Source organism: Cygnus atratus, chromosome 1 (assembly GCF_013377495.2).
Source record: "Cygnus atratus isolate AKBS03 ecotype Queensland, Australia chromosome 1, CAtr_DNAZoo_HiC_assembly, whole genome shotgun sequence".
NCBI lineage: Eukaryota > Metazoa > Chordata > Aves > Anseriformes > Anatidae > Cygnus > Cygnus atratus.
In genome coordinates, this window is record NC_066362.1 from 52616875 (window position 1) to 52638324 (window position 21450).

At 37.0% G+C, this 21450-nt stretch overlaps 1 protein-coding gene across 5 annotated transcripts in view; it reads right to left on the reverse strand.

The window, feature by feature from the left end:
• Positions 1-21450, reverse strand: part of TMTC2 (transmembrane O-mannosyltransferase targeting cadherins 2) — a 251985-nt gene that overhangs the window by 84887 nt on the left and 145648 nt on the right. For all 5 annotated transcript variants that reach the window (XM_035551768.2, XM_035551770.1, XM_035551771.2 and 2 more), the window contains exon 3: positions 18533-19361. In XM_035551768.2, the coding sequence (XP_035407661.1) occupies positions 18533-19361 (829 nt within the window). The remainder of the gene's footprint in view (positions 1-18532; positions 19362-21450) is intronic.

Genomic DNA, 21450 nt, shown 5'->3' on the forward strand with positions numbered 1-21450 from the left:
GTAAGTAACCAGGATTAAAAGTATGCCATATGGATATAAAAATACTACACAGATCACTAAAATGCACTTTTCTACTCGGAAAACATGTGGTTCCTTTCCATACAATTTATTATGTTATACAATGCCCTTTTATATCCCATCTATAAAGGACTTGAGGTAAAAAACATATTTAAGGCTCCACATGTGTTCCTTTTGCAGCTTTGTTGAGCGGCACAAAAAGTGTACTTACAAAAGAAACTGGAACTAATGTTTTATAGAAAATGCAGCCCATGTTATTCACAATTTAGGAAGCTAATTTAACTGGCCTTACAACTGTAGCCTATGTGTATACATGAAAAAAAAAAGGCACATTATGCTTCACATTACGCTTATAATAGATCAAAGTTGTTTCATAAAACAGCTCTACTTTCACAAGTATTTCTTTTTTATGAGCAAGAGGAATGGAAGGATGATGCCCATCCTTTCACTAAACACACACATATATGGCAAACTCTTCTTCCCTCCAGATGTACGAACAACAAACATTAGCTCAAATAGCTGTCGAATTCTGCTTCTTCAGTTATTCAAGCCCTTTTTTACAGAAATTTATATCAAGCATGAGAAATACAAACTCAATGTAGTTTTATCATACTGCTAATGGACTGATAATTATTTAAAGTACATGTTCTTCCTTAGAAAGTATATTGCTTTCAAGCTTCTGTGGTTTGCTGCAAAAGCATCCTGCCTTAAGGATGAATACAACAGCAAACACCATTTTCTTCTGAGCAGAACAAACTAATTATTGCTGGGAAAAATGATGGAACCCTTTTAGGATTCACAAAAGTAAAATCATTCAATTGTACACAATATATTTTGCTAAGAAACAAACAAACAATGTTTCCATGAGAACACAAGGTATCATTTCTGTATCACTTTATTTTACCACAGTATTTTATAAGAAGGAAAATAATTCAGAAGTTGCTTTTCACTAAATTGAGAAAAGTTACAAAAAATTCCATCATTCTTTTACTTAGTGAAACCGTTAAAATATTCTCAGATTCACTCAGGTTTTACACCCTGCATGCTGAATTCTGAATTTATCTCCCCATTACTGTTACTATTCTTTTTTAAGCACAGAAACCACTTTGGAAGCACCACCTCACATGACTACTAGCCAGCCTGTAAGCATAAACACTTGTCAGAAAAACACAGAATTTTTTAAACCCATTTGTGAACACAAACCCTGATGCTGCTTGTGCAGTCTGCAGCCATCCCATTTCCCATAGATGTACGTCCCATACACTCTGCAGCTACTTCTGTTTTCACTCCCATCTCCTACACCAGAGCATTGCATTAAATGACCATTTGGACAACCCATAACTATTTCCTGCTACATAGTTACTTTCTCCCCAAAACACGGAAGCTCAGAAAATGAAAGGATGAACAAAAGAACGATTTGGTTCATCTTTTCAGATACCAGACTGAAAAAAATCCTATCAACACTGTTAAATATACTAGGTATTTAACCAAGTTAATGTATTCTTTAAGGCAATACCTTATTTTACAGTCTGCAAAGTATTCTGTGTCAAGACCTTAATATCAGTATTAAACCAGTGTTATTACATCTGAAACGTATTCCATTTAGACTTTTGTCTCAACTTGTAAAACTTTTTTAATCTCTATCTGTGAATGATTATTTTAGCCTAATGTGATACTAAAAGAACTTATACTAGCAGAAAATAACTAACAAAAAACTCAATGATCTCATAATTTATTATTCAGAGGAATATTGAAACCAAGGTCTTTTTACTTCCCTAGACTATAAAAGCTTGGTATAAACCTTCACATCTATGTATATACAGAATTAGACAGACGAATGATCTAGTACTGCCTGGAGATGAAGCTATGAGGAACAATTGATAGAACAAATGCTGTTTGTTGAGCTCATACTGGCAGCCCTAGGCATTCAGGGTGGCTATCGCCTGCAGCAACCACATCCTCTTTCAATAGCTGGTACCTGGGGAGAGAAAAAAAGGGCAGAATACATGGAAAGGAGGCTGCCTTGGCAACTCAAGGAATTTCACTCCTTATTTGTCTTAGGTAGGGCAATCAACCTTAGGAAAAAAAAAAAAAAACAGAAAAAAAAAAACACACTTCAATTATTTACTACATCTCAGGCACCCGACTTCTCGATCCTTATCTCAAGCCAAATTTGCCCTGCAAAATATGCCCATTCAGAAACAGGAGCAAAATTATACCTGGTCATGATACAACATACCTATGAAAAACATACTCAATGACTCCAACTAAATTACAGCACATGACTATTTTCCACCTGTACATAGTGAGAAATTAAAAATGAATATAATCAAAAGTAAAGAAAATAGATCTGTAATTCTGTCATTTACTATGGATTTTTATTCCACCTAGTATATTTTTCATACAAAATCTGCAATACCCCAAATTAGCATTGCAAAGAGGAACACTTAACATTCAGAAAATGCTAAACTGCATATGTAGCACAATTTAATCTTTAATTACAAATTCAATTTTTCCGTGATAGGAGACCCTATTCAGCTCAAGAGAAAAAGCAAGCTGTGAATGAAACAGCTTTGCAATATTTACTTTTTGCCTGCTGCTTAATTCCCTGTGCTCCAACTTTGAGATAGAAATAGTCCCAGGTCTTTTAGAAATAATACTCCATCATAGCATGGGAACAAAGGTAACATTCACACATCTCAAACACCTACGAAACAGTTGGTCTATTCAAGCTGTACTTCATCGTGTACAGTTTCATAGATCTTACTCAACATAAATGGACATATTAAAAATTAAAACTCCATTTCATCTAAGCCAGTGACAAACTGAAAAATCTCCTGGTACCTGCGAACCACTATTCATTAGATTTCTTGGCAGGAAAATGGACATTTTAAAGGCGTGAGCTGTGAGGTTTTTTTTGGGGGGGGAGGGGCGGTGTTTTTTGTTTTTTGTTTTTTTTTTAATGGAGCAAGAAAAGGTAGCACCAAGTACAAAACCAAACAATTCTTTAAGTAGTATAATTCTGGCCACATCAAAATAGATTTCTATCAGACTTTAAAAATGACACTTACATAGCCTAGCAGTGAGAGTACCTCAAGATCTCAGGCATTTAACTGCTTTCAAAATGAAAATGAATATGAGAAAATTCAGCTTCAAGATTTAACTTTTTTTCTGAACTATCTCATAGAAACTGAGGATTAAGACTTAAAAAGCCTTAAAAAGTAAGTTGACATATCAAAGCTTCTCTTTGCACCTTCATTCTGAAAGACAGCAAGACAAACAATAGTGAGGCAGGAACAATGTTGTCCATTCTAATCTGCCTAGATTTAAGAAGCACATTCTACTGATCAGAAAAATTGAACTTTCAGGTTGCAATTGAGCTATGAAAACAAATCAGAAATGGAAATGGATGTGTGCAAATATCATAATTTAAATAAATCCTTCCCTTTCTACTGAATCAAGAATTATGCTTTTCCATTCAGTGAAATGGAAATTATAAAGCAACAAAGTAAAGTTTCAGAAAAATACACACAGTGCAAAACATATATGTGAACTATTTGATCCAATCATTTTCTTTAAAAAAAAAAAAAAAAAGCTAATGATTAAGAAAGATAACCCAAAGTATTAAAAGAGGATTCTCCTTCCTACCCATCATCCTTATTTAATCCATGCAATAAGAAACCAAAAATGAGATAATAATAAAAGCTGTTTGGGAAGTCACAATCTATTAACAAAATACCTCTGCTGGAACAAGGCAAAAAAAAAATAAATCCAAATAATATCCCCCATTAAACCACCAAAATATAACCTGATAAACTTTTTAAAATAATCTACCAAGAAAACGAAAATGCTGTGTTTCTCAATGTATTATGTCATGGGGCAAACACTGCCTTTTTTAAGTCTTACTTCGAGCAAACATACTTGAAAACTGATGAAACAAAACATAGGATTCAAAGTTTAAAAAAAAACATACAATTTTCACAATTTATATCGACAAATTATTGACATTTTTCAATATTCTCACGTTAAAATTGTAAAACTGATTCATAAAATATAAGTTAAAACAGAAAATGATGAAGGCATCAAAAAACATGAACAAGACTACTACTTGAGTGACAGTGATAAACTACTTGAACAGCTACTGAAATACTTAGGGAACAGCTAAATCGTTCATAATTAAATTCTCAGCAGCCCAAACTAGCAACTCTAGTTCACAGAACAATGCACGTCAAGCCAAAGAAACTTCTACAGAGCTTTACGAGTATTTATGCATTATTTACTGTTCTTTAGCATCTGACATTAATAACAGTAGTTCCAGGTTGTACTACTCCTCTTGACAATCTCTCTGCATTTCTCCTGACTCTCTGTGAAGAAAAAAAAAGTGAATGCATAACAATTATCATCTTTGTTTTTTTCATAAACAGATTTGAGGGGTGAAAAGATGCTGGTCCTGGAAAAAAAAAAAAAAGCTTTATAAAAGCTTTCTTTACTATTATTACTATTCTAATGTCTTTTCTTTTTCTCTCTCTTTTTTTTTTTTTAAACTTCTGCAATACGTCTGCTGCTCTGTACCACTACAATTGCATTTGTGTTCTTATGTAACAGCCATTAAATAGGTGCTCCTGGACAACATTTATGTTAAAGGACATTAACACAAGAATCTTTAATGTTCAACTTCACTAGAAAAACAGAATTTGCCTTTGATTTTTTTTTTTTGGTTAATTTTGACTAGTATTAATCTCAGTCTTCCCATATGGAAGGGACAAGAAAGGGGTGCACATAAGACCAAGAACGAAGCAAACAACTCACTTTATGTAAACCCCCTTGAAGAGAAAGAAGTCCAATTTTGAAAACTATTTCACAATTCCAAACTACATGAAAAAGCAGTGAGAGTATGTATTTTTGAGTCTAATTCCTAAAGATAATTTTGTTTATTGAATAAAATAGGCTTTTTAATGAGTATTTTTGCTTTCCTCCCCCTCCAGATTAACGAAATGGAGGAGGGGGTTATCATTATATCACTACCAAAAATGGTGTGGAAAGAGAACTATGGTACTTATCAACACAATTATCAACACTTAAGAAGTGCATGGCAGACGTGCATTCACAAATCTGTTAGTGTGCCACTGGCTTCTTCACTTTGCGAACGTCATGTTGACTTGTATCAAAACATGCCAGCTCCCACATCAAGCTGATAAACAGTGCAGCTCCTCCATATTCCCCTACAATTTTATGCCTAAACCATCAGGACTCATAACTTCATGAGAAAGTTATTTCTGTTCTCCTGTTTACTTTACAGACATAAGATACCAAGGCTTATCAAACATGATTAAGCTCATGGGCCCAACAGATGCTGCAAAGCTCCAAAGCTTCATTCCCACTCAAAACTTTTTGAATTTCCTTGCTATTATCAGTGGTAAGACTTTTCTTTGGATGATTAAATAATTTAATCGAGTTCTATTTTTACTTTTCTTAAACACTTTTTTCTGTTTCCAGTACTGTCCAAACTGACCTTCCATTTGCTTCTCTCTCCTTCCAAGACTAACAAGTCAATTGAAAGATGTGTACATTTTATATAAACCAGTTCTTCCGTTCAGTACACTAATAATCTTTTCTTGCTGACAGCATCAATATTTGAAATTTGCATTCCAGTTGGTGCATTTTTATGTTTTCTTTCACTATGAACTTGTCACATAAGAAAATCAAAGAGAAACAAGTAGTAAAACAGTATGGCAAAACTGAGATTTTTACAATGAGAAAACAGTACAAACTACACTTTCCCACTTTGAAATGTGATGCTTTCCAAGAATTTACATCACAGTTTGACTAATTTTCAGTGTAGGGTTGTTTATTATTATTATTATTATTATTATTTTTCCCCTGAAATAAGTTACTTTGGTAGTTACCAGTGTAATGGAGTCAAATCTTAAAGATTTAAGATCTGACTAAAATAACTATATGGAAAGTTAGGAGACTTTACTACTTTCCAGGTGATGCTTCTGAGAAATAGCAGAACCAGCATGGAGAAGGTTTCACTGGCACTGCCCATACAACATGTCTTAGAGGGACCAGTTTATATGGAGCTGTCAACATACCAGCCCTGTGAGCACTAAATTAAATTATAAAAGTTGGGAGCATAAAATATAGCTAAACCCCAAAAGAAATAAACTCTTCTCTTTTGCTATTAACTTTTATGTGAATTAATTACTGGAGCATGACAAGCCAGGTGACCAGTTTAGGACACTTTGGTTTTGGTTGGGTGGATGGGTGGGGTTTTGGTGTTTTTTTGTTTTGTTTTGCTTTGTTTTGTTTTTTTGTTTTTACCATGTTCTTAACACTTTTTAATTTTGTACTATAAATTATTACTTTTCGGCTATCAGTAAGAAAACCACAGCTTATAAGCACTGACATTGCCACCTCAACCTGCAGCAGACATTGCCACCACGTAGGCAGAGGTGAGTGCAGCAGCACATTGTGAAGCTCTCAGCTCTATCGTAAAGGGGAGCAAACAATATTAAAAAATTATGGAACTTTCACCAAGAAAGTTTTTCTATTCAGTCTTAGCATCTACACCAGATAATTCTAGATCAAATATTTACAAACTGAATCATTCATTTTACCACCTACTTAAAGCTCTGAATTAGTAGCTGAAAGCCATGTATTCCTTATACTGGAAGCACTGGACCGCTGTTACGGTTAAAGACTATTCAAAAATTAGAGAATTTTATGGAACAATGCCAACAACAGAAGATGTGTCAGTAAAAATAAACTTAATGTAGAACGTGGCTTGCATAGAAACAACATATTTTTTTCTCGTGCTCAAGTTTATGCTTTTAAAATAGATAAATTGCGCTATCACATTCAGCTCCCTCCTGCTGATATTATGGTTACTAAACTAGAAATTAAAAGAGGTATATTCTGCTCCCAGCTCTGCTGCTGATCTGTTGTTCAGATGTGTTGTTCAGGAAGCTTCACCTCCTGATGCCTTTCCATTTTCATTCTTGACATTTGTTACTCATTCATTAATTGCAAGCTTTTCCTGCCAAGGCTTGTGTCTCACTATGGGTTTGTACAGTGCCTACCACAACAACACAGCTAGACACTCATGGAATGTAAATGCATGACAGCCTCTAGAGGAATGAAGTAAAGGAAGAAGAGGAAGTGTTCTTGTAATATAGAAGAGAGATGTACGGAACATTTCTCCATATAATTAGCATTCTCATAAAATGAGGGCCAAGAAAACTAAGTTATTTAGTTTAAACACTGTGGGAACCATTGATATTTGCATTTGCATTTTATATTTTGGTCTGCATTCATAACTTCCGTTAAGGGGTCATCCTTCCCAAAACACATTTGGGAGCAGACAAAGGTCCCAAAGTGAAATCTGAGATTCTTTGAGGAGTTCCAAGTGCAGTCTACTTCACAGGAAAGAAGTTGAAATATTAAGACCAATGTTTGTTAATGGAAAATTCATCCTACTGAAGAAAAAAAGGCTGAGATTTTGCAACAGAGGCCATCCATAGCTGTCAACAAGATCACAAATATCCAGGACTTTGCTGGAATAACACATGATGAGAGAGCACAGTACTAGTTACCCAATTCACATTTAAAAGTTTATATTCATAGCTATAAAGAATAACACCTTTTCCTCCTTGTCGAAAGGTTAGATTCATCAGCAGTTTATGGCTTTTTCTTTCTTCTTCTTTCAAGGGTACTACTAAGGAAAGTAGAGTGGTGCTTCAGCCTTTAACATTCACATTTCATCAGGCAATCACTTTGTTCTAGATGGGGAAGGAGTTTCACCAATGGAACTAAAATAGGTTTCCTGAATAAAAAGTATAAAAGCTCAGTTGCACTCACTAAAAAAGTCAATGAAGAGAGCTCCACATTTGAAACAGGTTTCCTACAATGCAGACCCACTATATCTCACAGACGTATTCAGCAGATCAATTAGATAATGCTTGTTAAGTGGTTCGAGCACAGAAAAGTTCACACAAGCACTAAAGGTTACTACTTTAGAAGTTGAACAGGTTTTGCATAAGTTCTGCTAAGAGAACATTATAGTTCATGCAAGCTATTTCTGTTTTTCCTACTATTCCTAAGAAATAATGAGTTTGTTAAAATATGCCATAAATTCATCCATATAATTTACAATGCTGTTCCTACAAAAACTTCACTTGTTAACAGACACACTTTGATCAAGTTACCTCATTTTCTTAACTCAACAGCAGAAGTGCCTTGTTTCTTTTTCCTAAAGGGATAAATGGTTTCTATGTACCCATAATTTATGAGTTTAATCTACTTTATGTATTGATTTTTTTTTACAGTGGGTACACAGTAATGTTGAAGCAGATTGTAGTAAAGATTTACCACCTCCTAACTGTTATATATTATTCTTCTTTTTATTAAGAGCGTTATTTATATCATTTGTTCAACACTTCATTTGTTGATCAATTCCAGGGCTTTTGGAATGACAGCACGTGAAAGAAAAACTCATCTGAAAACTATGCAGAGCTCTGAAAGCTCTCCAACACCCCGTCAACATGGGTACTGAACCTACTGAATTTTGGCAGGCAGTGTTTTGGTTTTGTTTCTTAGTTCTGAAACCCTGATGCAAATGGGTATGAATGTATGACATCTTTTACTACGTTCAACACCACTGTCCAATATACGCATTCCCCTTGCAAAGTTACAGAAAGTTAACTTTTTCTCCTCAAAGGATAGAACAGTGGCTCTGTCAGTTCAACAAAACCCCGAGATGATGCCGAACAGCTGGTAAGGAGGGACTGCTCTCAGGCTTCGCCATTTGCTCTGTTTAGTCTAGAGTACAGATCCCTCATTCTCTCTAGGACATACTTGCAGATTTCAGTAATCTGATTAGCTTTAACAAAACTAATCTCAAGTGTGTGAGGGCTCTGCAACCTGACTGAACATTAAATATCACATTAATGGAGTCTTCAGGGAGCACCCAAAATAATGGAAGCATCAAAGAAAAGTGGGAGGTCTATGCAGAAATCCCCACTTCTCTCCTAGACACACCTACTCACTACACATGACAGACTGCTGTATGAATGTCACTAGTACATTTGTTTAAGGTGCCAAGGGATCAAATGCACTTTCTTACTGTTTTTAGTTCTAGTGTAAAATGTTTTTAGGGTAACATTATAGAAATGTTTGACAGCATAGCTTCCCCTGAGCATTACTCAACAGACAAGTTCAAGAAGAAACACGCTTCCCAGCCACACATCTACCACCCTCCTTCCCATTCAGTTCAGCCTTGTCCACTTGTATGCCACCCTGTCCCTCATGCTACAGCAATTCTTGGGAAGGCAATGATGAATCAGTTGAGCCAAGTTAGAAAAAAAAAGAAGTGAGAAAACAGGAATTATGCTACCCTTAACATCTAATCCAGTCACTTTTCTCATTCACTGCGAAGCCCAATGACACTTTTGTTTGCACAGCTTTGTTAGCTATGTGCACTGCAAGTGTGTGAACACTCCAAGTAAGCCATATCACGAAGCTTCACAAGGGTCAGGAACTCAGCAGTGAACCAGGGCTGTCCCAGAGCTCTCATGATATAATGAATTGTACTTTGTAGGAGGGATGTGCTCAAATTGTTCTAGAAAGTGAGAGGGGACCAGAGGACCAGGAAAATACAAGTGGAAGAGGAGAACTCTGGCACCTCAGACACTTCAGGATCAGCCCTGAGGAATGCTTCCAAGCACTAAACTGACTCAGGCAAAGACTTGACAGTGTACTAAATTTGTCAAATTATGTAACTTTTAAAACAGCAGGCGTGATTCTAAAAAAATCATCTATGATACATTTCAAAATTATCATTTACGTCCCAAGTGGTGAGCTGTAAGCCAGATGCCTACAGAAATGGAAGGGTGCGCTTAGCTGACTGAAATGACAGCCCTGGTCCTCAAGGCTAAAAGTAGATGGGTTGTGTTGGTTCACTTCCAGGAAAGGGTAACGGGGAGGACAATGCCCTGGGAATGTGCCAGAGAAGCCACAGGAGAGCTGGCGTTTATCAAATCACAAGAATTTTAAGAGTAGTCAAACTACATGTGTCAGACTTGGAAAGGCAATATAGTTCATATCTAGGAAGCAGGCTTCTATACGACACTAAAGTGGGTCTTGTTTGCTTGTTTTCAAATCACTTACTAAGGCAAGACAGAGCCTGTGAAACTTTACCATCCAATAAACATCCATACTGGTATGGAAATATGGATGGCATGGAAGAAGGTGAATCATAAAGTGACCTAATTCATCTTTTGCCAGTAATGAAACTAAGGAAAGAGACTAAAATGATTCACTAGCATTCCTAATGAACCCATACTCCATATATCTTCTGTGTGAGAACTGACAGAAAAGTTCAGTGTGCTACAGCACTCAAGCAAAGACAACAAAAGGACGCTGAGCACTCGGTTCCTCCATTTTGCGATCTTTTCTGTAGTTTCAAACAAAACTAAATGTGAGCCTTCTGCACATCCTGTAAATGCATCAGCCATCAGCTAATTTTTGCATGAATGCAGGGGTGGCAGAAATGATAGTCCAAGTCCGAGTGATGAATAAAACTCTTGATTACAAAGGAAGGGGACTGGAAAAAAAAAAAAGGATTTTACACTGCCAGAAAAGTCATAAAGAGACATCAGAATGTGTGTAAATTACTGTCACATTGATATTAAAGGTTGGTTTCTCTACTAGACTTATGTAATGGGACCTCAGTGTGAACTGCTATGAAATCCACCATGAGTAGGAAAATGAAGATATGTAACCCATGCTGAGAATCAGTAGGTAAAGAAAAATTTTCCACAGTTGACATATTTTGGAAAGAAGGTAAAATAATGGAACAACTGGGTGAGTATCTAATGCATTTAAGCAAACATGCTCAGCCTGAGAAACAACCTGGATAATCTCACTTTCCTCTAATTCTTTCCATCCAAAATAATCAAGCTAGGTCCATAGCACATGAATATGGAAGTCCCGACCCTTAACCAAACTGGAAAGAAGTCTATTAGTTTTTGTCCAAAAAAAGACTGAACTTAATCCAATCCACATAATATTCTACCAACAAAACAAAACCAACCAGACAAACAAAAAAACACACACACAAAAAAACATCTTGCCAAAGCTAATCCCTCCTTGACCAGGGGTGGGTTTATTTGCATTGCAGTTTTTAGCACAGATGAGTTTGTTGAATGATTTTGCAGAGCACCTCTGGGAAGGCGGGGGAAGAAGTAACAGTCTGATGATTCCATGTCTCAAAACAGGGTAACAAGAGTCCATGTCTCAGAATTGTTTATTTCTTTAAATTCTTAGTATATGCAAAGGAAAAAAAAAAAAAAAAAAGGTCTAGCTAGTAGTTAATAACAGATTCTCTTCTTATCCCTCTGCTATTTAGGATTCACAGATCGGAGGTGCTGTTGGACTATGCTGAAGGAAAAAAAAACATATATATACTATGCTTGTTTCCAGTCCTCTACAGACACAAAGGAAGAATATTGAGCTTTCTGGTATCCTGCTGAAGGAGAAGCAGATATCCCACAGTGACTTGGGTTTCAAAGGAAATTACAGCACTGCTGAAGAACTGAAAGAGAGAATACTGTCACTGGAGAATAAATTCAGACTTTGAACTGAAGTGTAAACCACTTTCCTTCAGCTCTCCAACATATTTAGCATAACCAGACTGTTTTGCTGAGGCTGGGCTGCCTGCGGGATGCTCAAATGCTCCAGATAACTATGGCTGTTTCCCAAACAACTTACTAATAGCCATTCCTTCTACACTTTCTCATTGTTCAGGGCAGCAGTACCACCCATTTACAGAGCCCTGCACCATTTTCAGAGACTACTATTTTTACTTAACTTTCAAACAATTCCATGAAATTCACTTACTAGTCTGAGATTTCTCTTTTAAAGCTGTTAAGACTGGCAGACAGAAATAGTATTTTCTATTTATTTTGAGAAGTCTGAAGCATCCTGTACAACATTTACCCTTGAAATTCTGACATTTTGTCAGGGAAAAAAAAACACCAAATTGACCATGGTATATCCCACATAATGTATATACAACAATAACAGAACTATATAGACATAGAAATTTATATATTGCTAATGATATTTTAAAATGTATTACTATTGCCTTTGATTTTATTTATTTATTTTTTTTACTTACGAAAGACAATTTAATTATTGTGTGTGTTTCCATGTAGTACAGGAGCCAGTGCATGGGTTATTACTGATGTCTGGAAACACATGAGAGAAGTTATACTTCTTTTACAGTAATTTCTTCTTTAAAATAAATAAATAAATAAATAAATAGCCAAAGCTGAGTTTCTGAGAAAGGCTGAAAATAATAATAGAAGTGAGGGAAAATATCCATGTAACATTTTGTCAAAAGATTAAATACCATGACGTCCTGGGGAAGGTGCTCTTAACAATAAACACATTCAAAGAAGGCCATACCTCAAAGCATTTCTTCTCCTTTCATCTCCTATAAAGATATTAATAATCATGATATTAAAGATATAAAGATAGTTATAATCATGGAAAATATGGGTTTAATGCACCCTTTTTACTTGAAGGAAATATTCCTTCTTCACCTAGTTTACTACAAGATGTTATAACTACTTTCCTCATTGCACTATTAGTTGCTATTTTCATTGTCTGTTGAAGGAGGAAGATGGGACTGCTTACTGACAGCTACTCTGTTAGCAAAGAATCATTTTTTAAGAGCGGATAAGGATAACAGCAGCAAGCTGTCAAATCAGATGGAAACAGCTTCTAGTATTTCCTTCCAACCAAGTGCACAGAACCAGAGCACACAAGCTCTATGCTTACAGGCATGGATTTTTATTTATTTATTTCATATCACAGGAACAATTCTTGGGTGAGCAAAATTTGGGTACTTTGTCCAAAAATTTTAAACTGGGGACAAAATTAGCTCATGAGTTTTTGTTTTGTTTTTGCTATATTTGCACTTAAAACAATTTCTAAATTAAATACACTTGATTGCTGCATTAGTAACAGCAAACTAAAGAGGAACGTAACCCTTCAAATGATTCAACATGGATAAAAAAAAATGAAATTTTCTATTTTAAAACATATTAAATACAAAGCTTTTTTTTTGCCATTCAGATGAAAAAACAAGCATACTGCTGCATAGATGAGATGCAATAAGCTAAATTTGCCTTTAAAAAATTAAAAATTCCTGAATTTTATTTAGCCGATGGCATTACAGCAAACTAAACTCCAAACTAATAACATAAAATGGAATGTAAACTCTACATGAAATAAAAATGCAATTAGTACTTCTTATGACTACTCAAATGAGTATATAGCTACTCTGTACATTTTTTTTTCAACTGAGAAGCTTCACAATGGCTGAATTCAGACTCATGTCGACAGTCACATGCATGTACAGAGGCAGTCCTTACCAATCCTATGCTAAATTGATGATAAGAAACGAAACAAACAAGAAGGTAATCACCCATGAAGTTCCAAGTTTTAGTTCCAACTAAAACTGACCAAGGCTGAATGCTATGCCAAAAATGCAATAAATAAATAAATAAAAAGCAAAGCAAGTTCAACAAATCTTCTACACATGCAAATATAGTAGGATGAGGCAGAAAGATCTCACAACCTTGTCAAAAGGACAGGTAAGGAGCACTGTGGTCAAGAAGAGTATTTCATGATTAGAATATCTTCTGAAAACTTTAAGCACAATTGAAAAATTCATACTGAGAAGAACTGAAGTAGAGGAAAAAATGGAAAGATAGAACGTATGTGGCTCTATATTTGTATGGAACAACATATGTACTCTTCTTTGTCAACACCATGTCTTGGTCTTAACTGCTGCCTGCTGAGAACAACATGATGATAGATGTTTAAAAGCAAAAGTGTCCTGAATGACTTTGCCAGGAGGGATTCTTTGTTTTTAAGTCTTCATGTTAATCACGTATCAGGAAAATCTATGCAATTTGACTCCATCAGTAAAGTTTATTTTAACAAACTTAACCCACTCACTTCAACTTCGTTTTCATGCAACAGATATTAAGGGTGTTGGGTTTTTTTGTTTGTTTGTTTTGTTTGTTTGTTTGTTTTCTGCAGAATGACTATAATCAGGAGGCCCAGTCTTTTTATCATAACAGAAAAACTGATTCAGGAAAGGACTATAGCACATATTCAAGTCCCACTAACCTGCCCAAGATGTTTCATTAATACTAGTATGTGATGGAACAAGGACAAACATCTGAGCAACATGAAAAGCTAGTTCTGAACGCAAAAGCTGTAATGCCATCTTCAGTCAGTGACACAAATACAGGGCTTATCAGACCAGGTGTAGGCACCACAATAATGTCATAATACTGCTTCTGGGAGAATCTCTTTCTTGTTACATATCCCATTGCAAAAACAATAGTCACATATATGAATTTAGTAAGACTTGAATACACGGTTGAACTTAAGTATCCGCTGAGGAACACTACACCATTTGGTGCAGCAGGTCAACTAGTTTCAGGAAAGATCTTCAAAGTTCACTTACAAATTTCATGGTAAAAAACAGAAGACTAAAATTGACTAAAATTTCATCAGTAAATATGATTAAGCAATGGATATCTCTGCAGCACTCTAACAGCCTAAGCCTCTCTGTTATTTTCCATTTCTTTAATCAGTGCCTTTAACAGTACAGCAAACATATCTGAACATCAAAGATCATTATGATGTGGACTCCAAGGTACAACATGGCCTCGAAGTAAAAGATGATGCTTTTTGAAGCCTACTTTTGGTGCTAAAGAGAAAACTTTAGCTAACAAGATGCAATGTCATTATAATTTCATATTAAACACAAGGTAACTACCAGCACAGAATGACTCACAGTCTAATTGGAAAAGATGTGACAGCTACCACCCATTTTTAACTTTGTGGTTTGTTTTTACATTTTGGGAGGCTTCCTTCATTATAAAAGAACACTCAAATAACATTAACTGCTTTACATCAGTTCGGCTGCTCATTAAGTTGAAGGTAGCACAGAGAAACACTTGCGCCTTTCCCTCCCTGGTGTCAAAACATGCATACAGCCACTTCAGGATCTATAAACTGCATTAATCAATCCTGCCTATTTTCCCCCCAAGTGCTGACAAATCGTAAGGAGGCAAGGCTCAGATCACTTTAAAGATGTTTGAGATACTAGCCATAACCACCAGAGCAGCAGATGAACAAGCCTGGTAAGAGATGCATCCGTGGAACCCCCAATCCTCCTCCCAACCCCCTCAGGTGCCTGCTGAGCACTGGCCTGGGGACATGCATGGCCTTGGGGCGGCCTCACCAGGGCCTGCCCACCTGATTCTCACATGGAGTATTTTTGCTTATTTGGTTGTGGAGGTTGGGTTGTTGTGCTTTTTTTTTTTTTTTTTTCCTTTGACAGATGAAATGAGCAACACATCCTGCTTTTGAGCATTTTTTCCACACTGCCAGTGATTGACAAAAGCAGCCTGGAAAAATGTATCCTGGAGAAAGGCCGTGGCTGCCTGCAGGGGCTGGAGGTCTCACTTGGGGCAGAACACTGCTCCAGGCCTGCGCGGCCTGCAGGGTCCCAGCCAGGGGGCCAGAACAACAGCGCTGGCAAAGCACTTAACGACAATTTCTTCACCGAGGATGAGAGGCCACTAAGAACGTTTGTCTGACTGTCCCACAGCAGCAGAGGAGATTAGATTCTTACACACACTGCAACGCAGAAGACCTGATTATAAACCAGCACCACACGAGATAACTCCATTTCCAAAGCCGTCTGCTGGCACCAGCACACGGATGCACCTGTGCTAGCGGCTTGCCCCTCGTGCAACCTTATTAGCCTGGCATGTATTAGCCTGACACATATTAGCCTGGCACATCAGCTCAAGGCCGTCGCATGGCGGCATCCAGTCAGGCCAGCACACAGATGGATCTGGAACAAAATGCTCAGCTCCCTGCTTCAACAAAACTGCTCTTCCCAGAGTCCTACTTCTTTATCGGTTCCTAGCGGGGAGTTCTTGACGGGGTCCCTCTCTTCACTTCAGCCTGTGATAGAAGAAGCTTTTGTCCAGAAGCTCCTGACAGAAGGGAGGAGCAGCAGAGACTGCAGGGAGAAGGACCCCAAAGCTCAAAATGATCAGAAATGAGAAAATACTCATGAGGAAAAATGGCTGCGAGATGAGCAAAATAGAGAAATAAGGAGTGGCAACCCCTTCTTAGGAGCCTAAAAGGAAGGAAAACACTTCTCCACTATACCATTTGACTGAACAGTCCATTGTCTTTCTGTTTGAATAGCCTATTTATCACTAGCATTCAAAAAATTAAAAAAAGGAGGCAAACAAAAATAGTTTTTTCTATGTCAACCTCATTTAGTTACTGAAGAGTAGTGTGAATTGTTGATCTCTTAATGCTTTGGCTAGATTGGCAGCCAGTCTAGTCCAGTCAGGCTTGCCTGATTGTATGAGAAATAGAAAATACAATTAGCATAGTCACAGCCAGGGATAATCTAGGAAGTATTCACAATAATGAATAGAGTTGGGTGACAGGTTGCTTTAGCTGGGAGTTTCTGATACCCAGCTTTGTTACAATGTGTGTGGGCTAGTAAATATTCAGCAGAAGTTTAACAGGATATTTTAAGGGGATTTACAGTCAGCTCAGTCATGTCTGTACCACCACACTGACATGCTGTCTTTGCTTTTGCATATATTACAAGAAATTTAATGTCTGCTTGTATGGCAGGAAACCAGACAATCATATATACATTAGTCTGCACATACTGAGATGTGTATGATGAAAATAGCTCGCCTTGTCTCCTGGGAGTGCAATATACAACGGTCTGATTTCCAGACAACACTGCAGCCAATCCTAAAAAAAACACTAGAATTTATATTTTTATCACAAAAATTGGCTCAAAGCAAGCAGACAATTACTAATGCAGTCTGGGATATCTGGGTATCCCCAACAAGAACAAAAAAGGAACATACGCTAACTCTAATCTTTTAATACACACTCTTTTCTTTCCAAGGAATGCCAACTTTTTAATGCAAGCTTTACATTGCCACTAAACTGGTAAGTCTCATTCACTGCATCATATCAGTGTGGTGTGTTGTCTTGCTGTTCAGTTCCTTCTCATGTCTTGCCCTCATGCACTAGACTAAGTTTTAGAAAAAAAAAAGTAACATAAATTGGACATGCTTGTTCACACTCAATAAAAAGTCACTTACTGCAGCAACAAATTTAATAGTTTTAACTACATTTTTACCTAGGGCAATAAAGCACAAAAAGAAGAGTTACAAAGTCAGACTGATGATTGACAAGCTACTATAAAAATGCTGCTTTGCAAGGCATCTCATCTGCCAAATCCACTTTTACGCTCCCTATCAGCTCACAGTAACATCTGCATTTGCCTCTTATCATCACAGCTTTTAGACCATGCCACGATGTAACTGTCTAACCAAAAAGCACAGCTCTGTCGGCAGATGACTTTGCAATCATATAATGGGCTTTTGAGCAGAGAACTGGAAAAACCCAAGTGTGATATGCTCAAGCGCTGTCAAATTTTTCTTTCATAGACAGGCAAAGCAATCAGTGATCCCTTCTCACTTCTGATGAATTGTGAATAACGAAGGCTTAGTCAATGCCTACATGGCACTCACAGGTGGTATTTTGACTGTTCTCATGTAAACTTGCTCATGTGCCAAGAGCAGTACAGCCAAGGCAGCTCAGGATCCCAGCTGGATCTGCTGTGTATGCTGAAACCACAGAGCCACAGCCAAACATTGCTACCGATCCCTACACTAACCAGTTTATTGCCAGTTTGGATGTGTTTACACTAGCTGCAGTCACATTTCATTACAGCATAGATACAACCTTGGAAAGAAGTAGCTGGGCAATGTTACCAATGGCTGACATTTATATATTAACATGAAGGTACACGTACTTGACAATAATTCTTTACAGGGCTTGGATGCAGGAGGAACCACAGTCATTTCCTAGGCTGAACAGTATGACCTCATTTCCTCGTTTTTATTATGTAGCATTGACGTTATTTGCGTCAGATAAAATTAAAAAAAAAATAGCAACTCCTTAATGCTCTCCCTGGCTACTTTTTATATCTTCTGTTCATAGCAAACAGAACATTCAGTGAACGTTAGAAAAAAACTCCATTAGGGCGATGGATACCAGACTCCAAATGGAAAATTACCAGGGTGGAGCCTGTAATAATCATATTCCATCTTTAATTCCAAAATAAAGAACTAAGATCAATGAAAAAGTAAGTGTCCTCTTACCTTTGGGTCTCACTTTCTGCGCGTTAATGCCAAACCTGTGACACCTAATCAAGACACATTCATCCTTTTTCTCATTTTTACTGAAGCATATACTGCTTTAGACAGACATTTCCTGAAGCATCTTCTTCAGAAACAGTTAATGAAATCAGACAATTCAAAGGCAAAGACAGACAGGAAGAAATGAAACATTCACCATGAAGAGCAAAAATTACCTTTAGCAGGGTTTACTTTTATCCCTGACCTATACAGCATCTCCTCATTCTGCCAGTCCCCATTCCTGACAACAGTCTTGAGTCCATAGAAAACAATTAATGCAGCAGTGGAACAAAAGACCAAGTTCTTCAGAAAGCGCTTTTGGGCTTTGACATAAAGGGCCCTGACACCTACTGTAACCAGCAGGCAGAAGCCCATACTAGGAACATACAGCACACGCTCTGCTATTACAAAGCCAACATAGAAAAATAGGTTTGTGGCAGGAACGAAGGGCACTATTAACAAAGACAGAGACAGAATGACAATGTTCTCGGTTGAAGGAAGCTGCAGTTTCTGAATTTCATGCCTTTTTATGCCATTCTCTTCCTTTGATGCGAAGCTTGACTTCCCCTCCAGTGTCTTATATTCCACCTCTGAGTGACAGCTATGCCCATTAGCATTCTGCTTGCCATTCATTACACTTTTCCCATTGCATTCTCTCTCGTTGCCAGAGCCCTTCAAGCTAAAGTAGGCGAGGAGGAGGAGTCCAGCATAGAAGGCCACAGTGTGTAGATTCCTCCAGTCACTGACTGCTTTCAGAAGAGGCACAGCATCCATGGACCAGTCAAAGCTGAGGGTATCTGGGCAAAGCAACAGCCAGAGATTCTTGGTCGGCAGGTAAAGGAAGGTGAGCGTTCGTGTGAGAAAACTGTCCGAGTCAGCTGCTGGATTGTCAGAGTTGGAGAAACTTGGGGGCTTGTTGCCCATCCAGTATAAGCGGACACCCAGCAGTGCAGTCCCCCAGGAGGTCAATAATCCAATGCTGAAGAAAAGGCTTAAATTCTTCCTCTGAAATAAAGAAAATAAAGAATCATGAGTATAAATTGACACCAGCTATACCAGGTATTTAAATCATAATTCATTTTAAATCATAAACAAAAGAAATCAAGAAATATCTCATACAACTGTTGGTGGTTTGGTTTTTTTTTCCTTGTAATGAAACTCAGGTATTGTAAGTCTGATGTTTGGCTCACAAAATGTTGATGTATGCTGTTGACCATAAACTAAAAGAACAAGCTCTTCCATTTGAACTGTATCAAGGCTGTATCAGAATCAAGCCTTGAGATCGTAGGGCTGCCAGTCCTTGCTTAAGACTTCCCCAAAGTAACTGAATAATGCTCTGAAAATTCTTTATTTTAGAGTAATTTATGGAACCTTACAATGGTTTCCAAATAACCTCCCAAATCCTTTCTTTGCTTCTGGTTATGGCTAAAACAACAGTTTGCCTCAACTTGATTTGAAATTTAAAGAATGTTCCAGATTAATTCTCCCTAATGAACATCTTTTCTAAAGTACTATCTTAGGTATTACGTCTAACAAACAGATACACTTTCCAAGAAGGCAAGACAGGAAAACAGACACAGATTCCATGTTTAGATCTTCCTTTCCAATTAATTACAATGATCATCTGGAGCCTTCAGATGTGTCTGTTACATAAAGCTCCATTTCATTTCTGCGTCTCACAGCCAAATATGTTTTGTTGTTGTTGTTGTTTTTTTCATGAAGCACACCATATTAAACCACTGCTTTAAAACCTTTCACATCTTTATACCCATCTAAATAACAATATGTGAAGCATTCAGATGTCTCCGCCTACTCATGTCATCATACTAGCAACCCTAAGAACCACCACTTATTTACGGAATAACTCAGTATTTGCCAGCTGGAGCTGCTTGTCAGGCTCTCCCCCTCCCCATTAGAAAACACATACTTATTCATACACTTGCAGAAACATACCACTTCTGCCTGAACGAGAATCAGGAAGCAAGGCTTTCTCACCTATTACTAGGATTGATGAGCTTAAATTCTGCTCTCAATTACATGGGCACCCTAAATGAAAGCTGTTTTGGATTACTCTCTTTTTGCAGAAGTATCTGTGAAAGCTAAAGTAACATGTAATTTTTGTATTTCCATTCCTCAGATGCCTTCTTTAAGAATAGAAAAACTATTTGCCAAATAGCTCCAGACACAGTGTAAGCACTTTGATATTATTTCCCCCCATTATTACAAAGAAGTATATGTCAATCATTTTTCATTTTATTAGGTCTGTTTTTTTTCCATCTCACACTATGCATTCCTGGGATAGTTATTCACTGTTTCTTCATTTACTCAGAAGCAGGACTTCAGACTGGAATGTTTTATCTTATTTCTTTCAAGCAGTTCATTTTTCTCTTTTGTGGGGGGACTCTTCTCTTGATATCATGAAATACAGATTGTGTTGCTCTATTTCGGGTCAATTGTTAACAGTTTTCTATTGTCATGTAACCAATGTTCCAGTAACCTGATGTTACTGGATGTGGTCTAATCATAACTTACCTACTTAGTTCAAGAAAAAAATTATTCCTCTTCACATTTCTGTAGAGCTTCCCCTCGTGAATTTTAAAGTATTTAGTGTCAGTTAGATTAACTCATTCAACTTTGAGGAGATATGGAAGAATGCAAAGGAGGCATTCGTAGAGAACAAGTGAACAAATTCATAATGAGAATGATTTATGTATATTTGCATGAAATGCACATAAAAATGCTGCACTTTTTATACATAAAGCAAAGTCTGAGTCCACGTTTCATTTGCCATATTATTTTATTATTTTTGTATATTTCTATATACTGGAAAATCGGTATTTTTTTGGTTATAAACCAATCGAAATCCAGATCTACACTTTATGATTAATATATTCCCTGGAAAGCCTACTGAAACAACCTGCTTCTATATGTAAGCTGGATAATACTTTGCAACCTATCTCAGACACTGTTCTACCCCTAGCTGCCAGAATTGTTCAAATGCTTCTAACATTATAAAGCTGCATAAACTAGTTATCACCAAAACTCCCACCTAAATTTGTATTCAGAATAAGAAGATTATCCATGTTCATACATT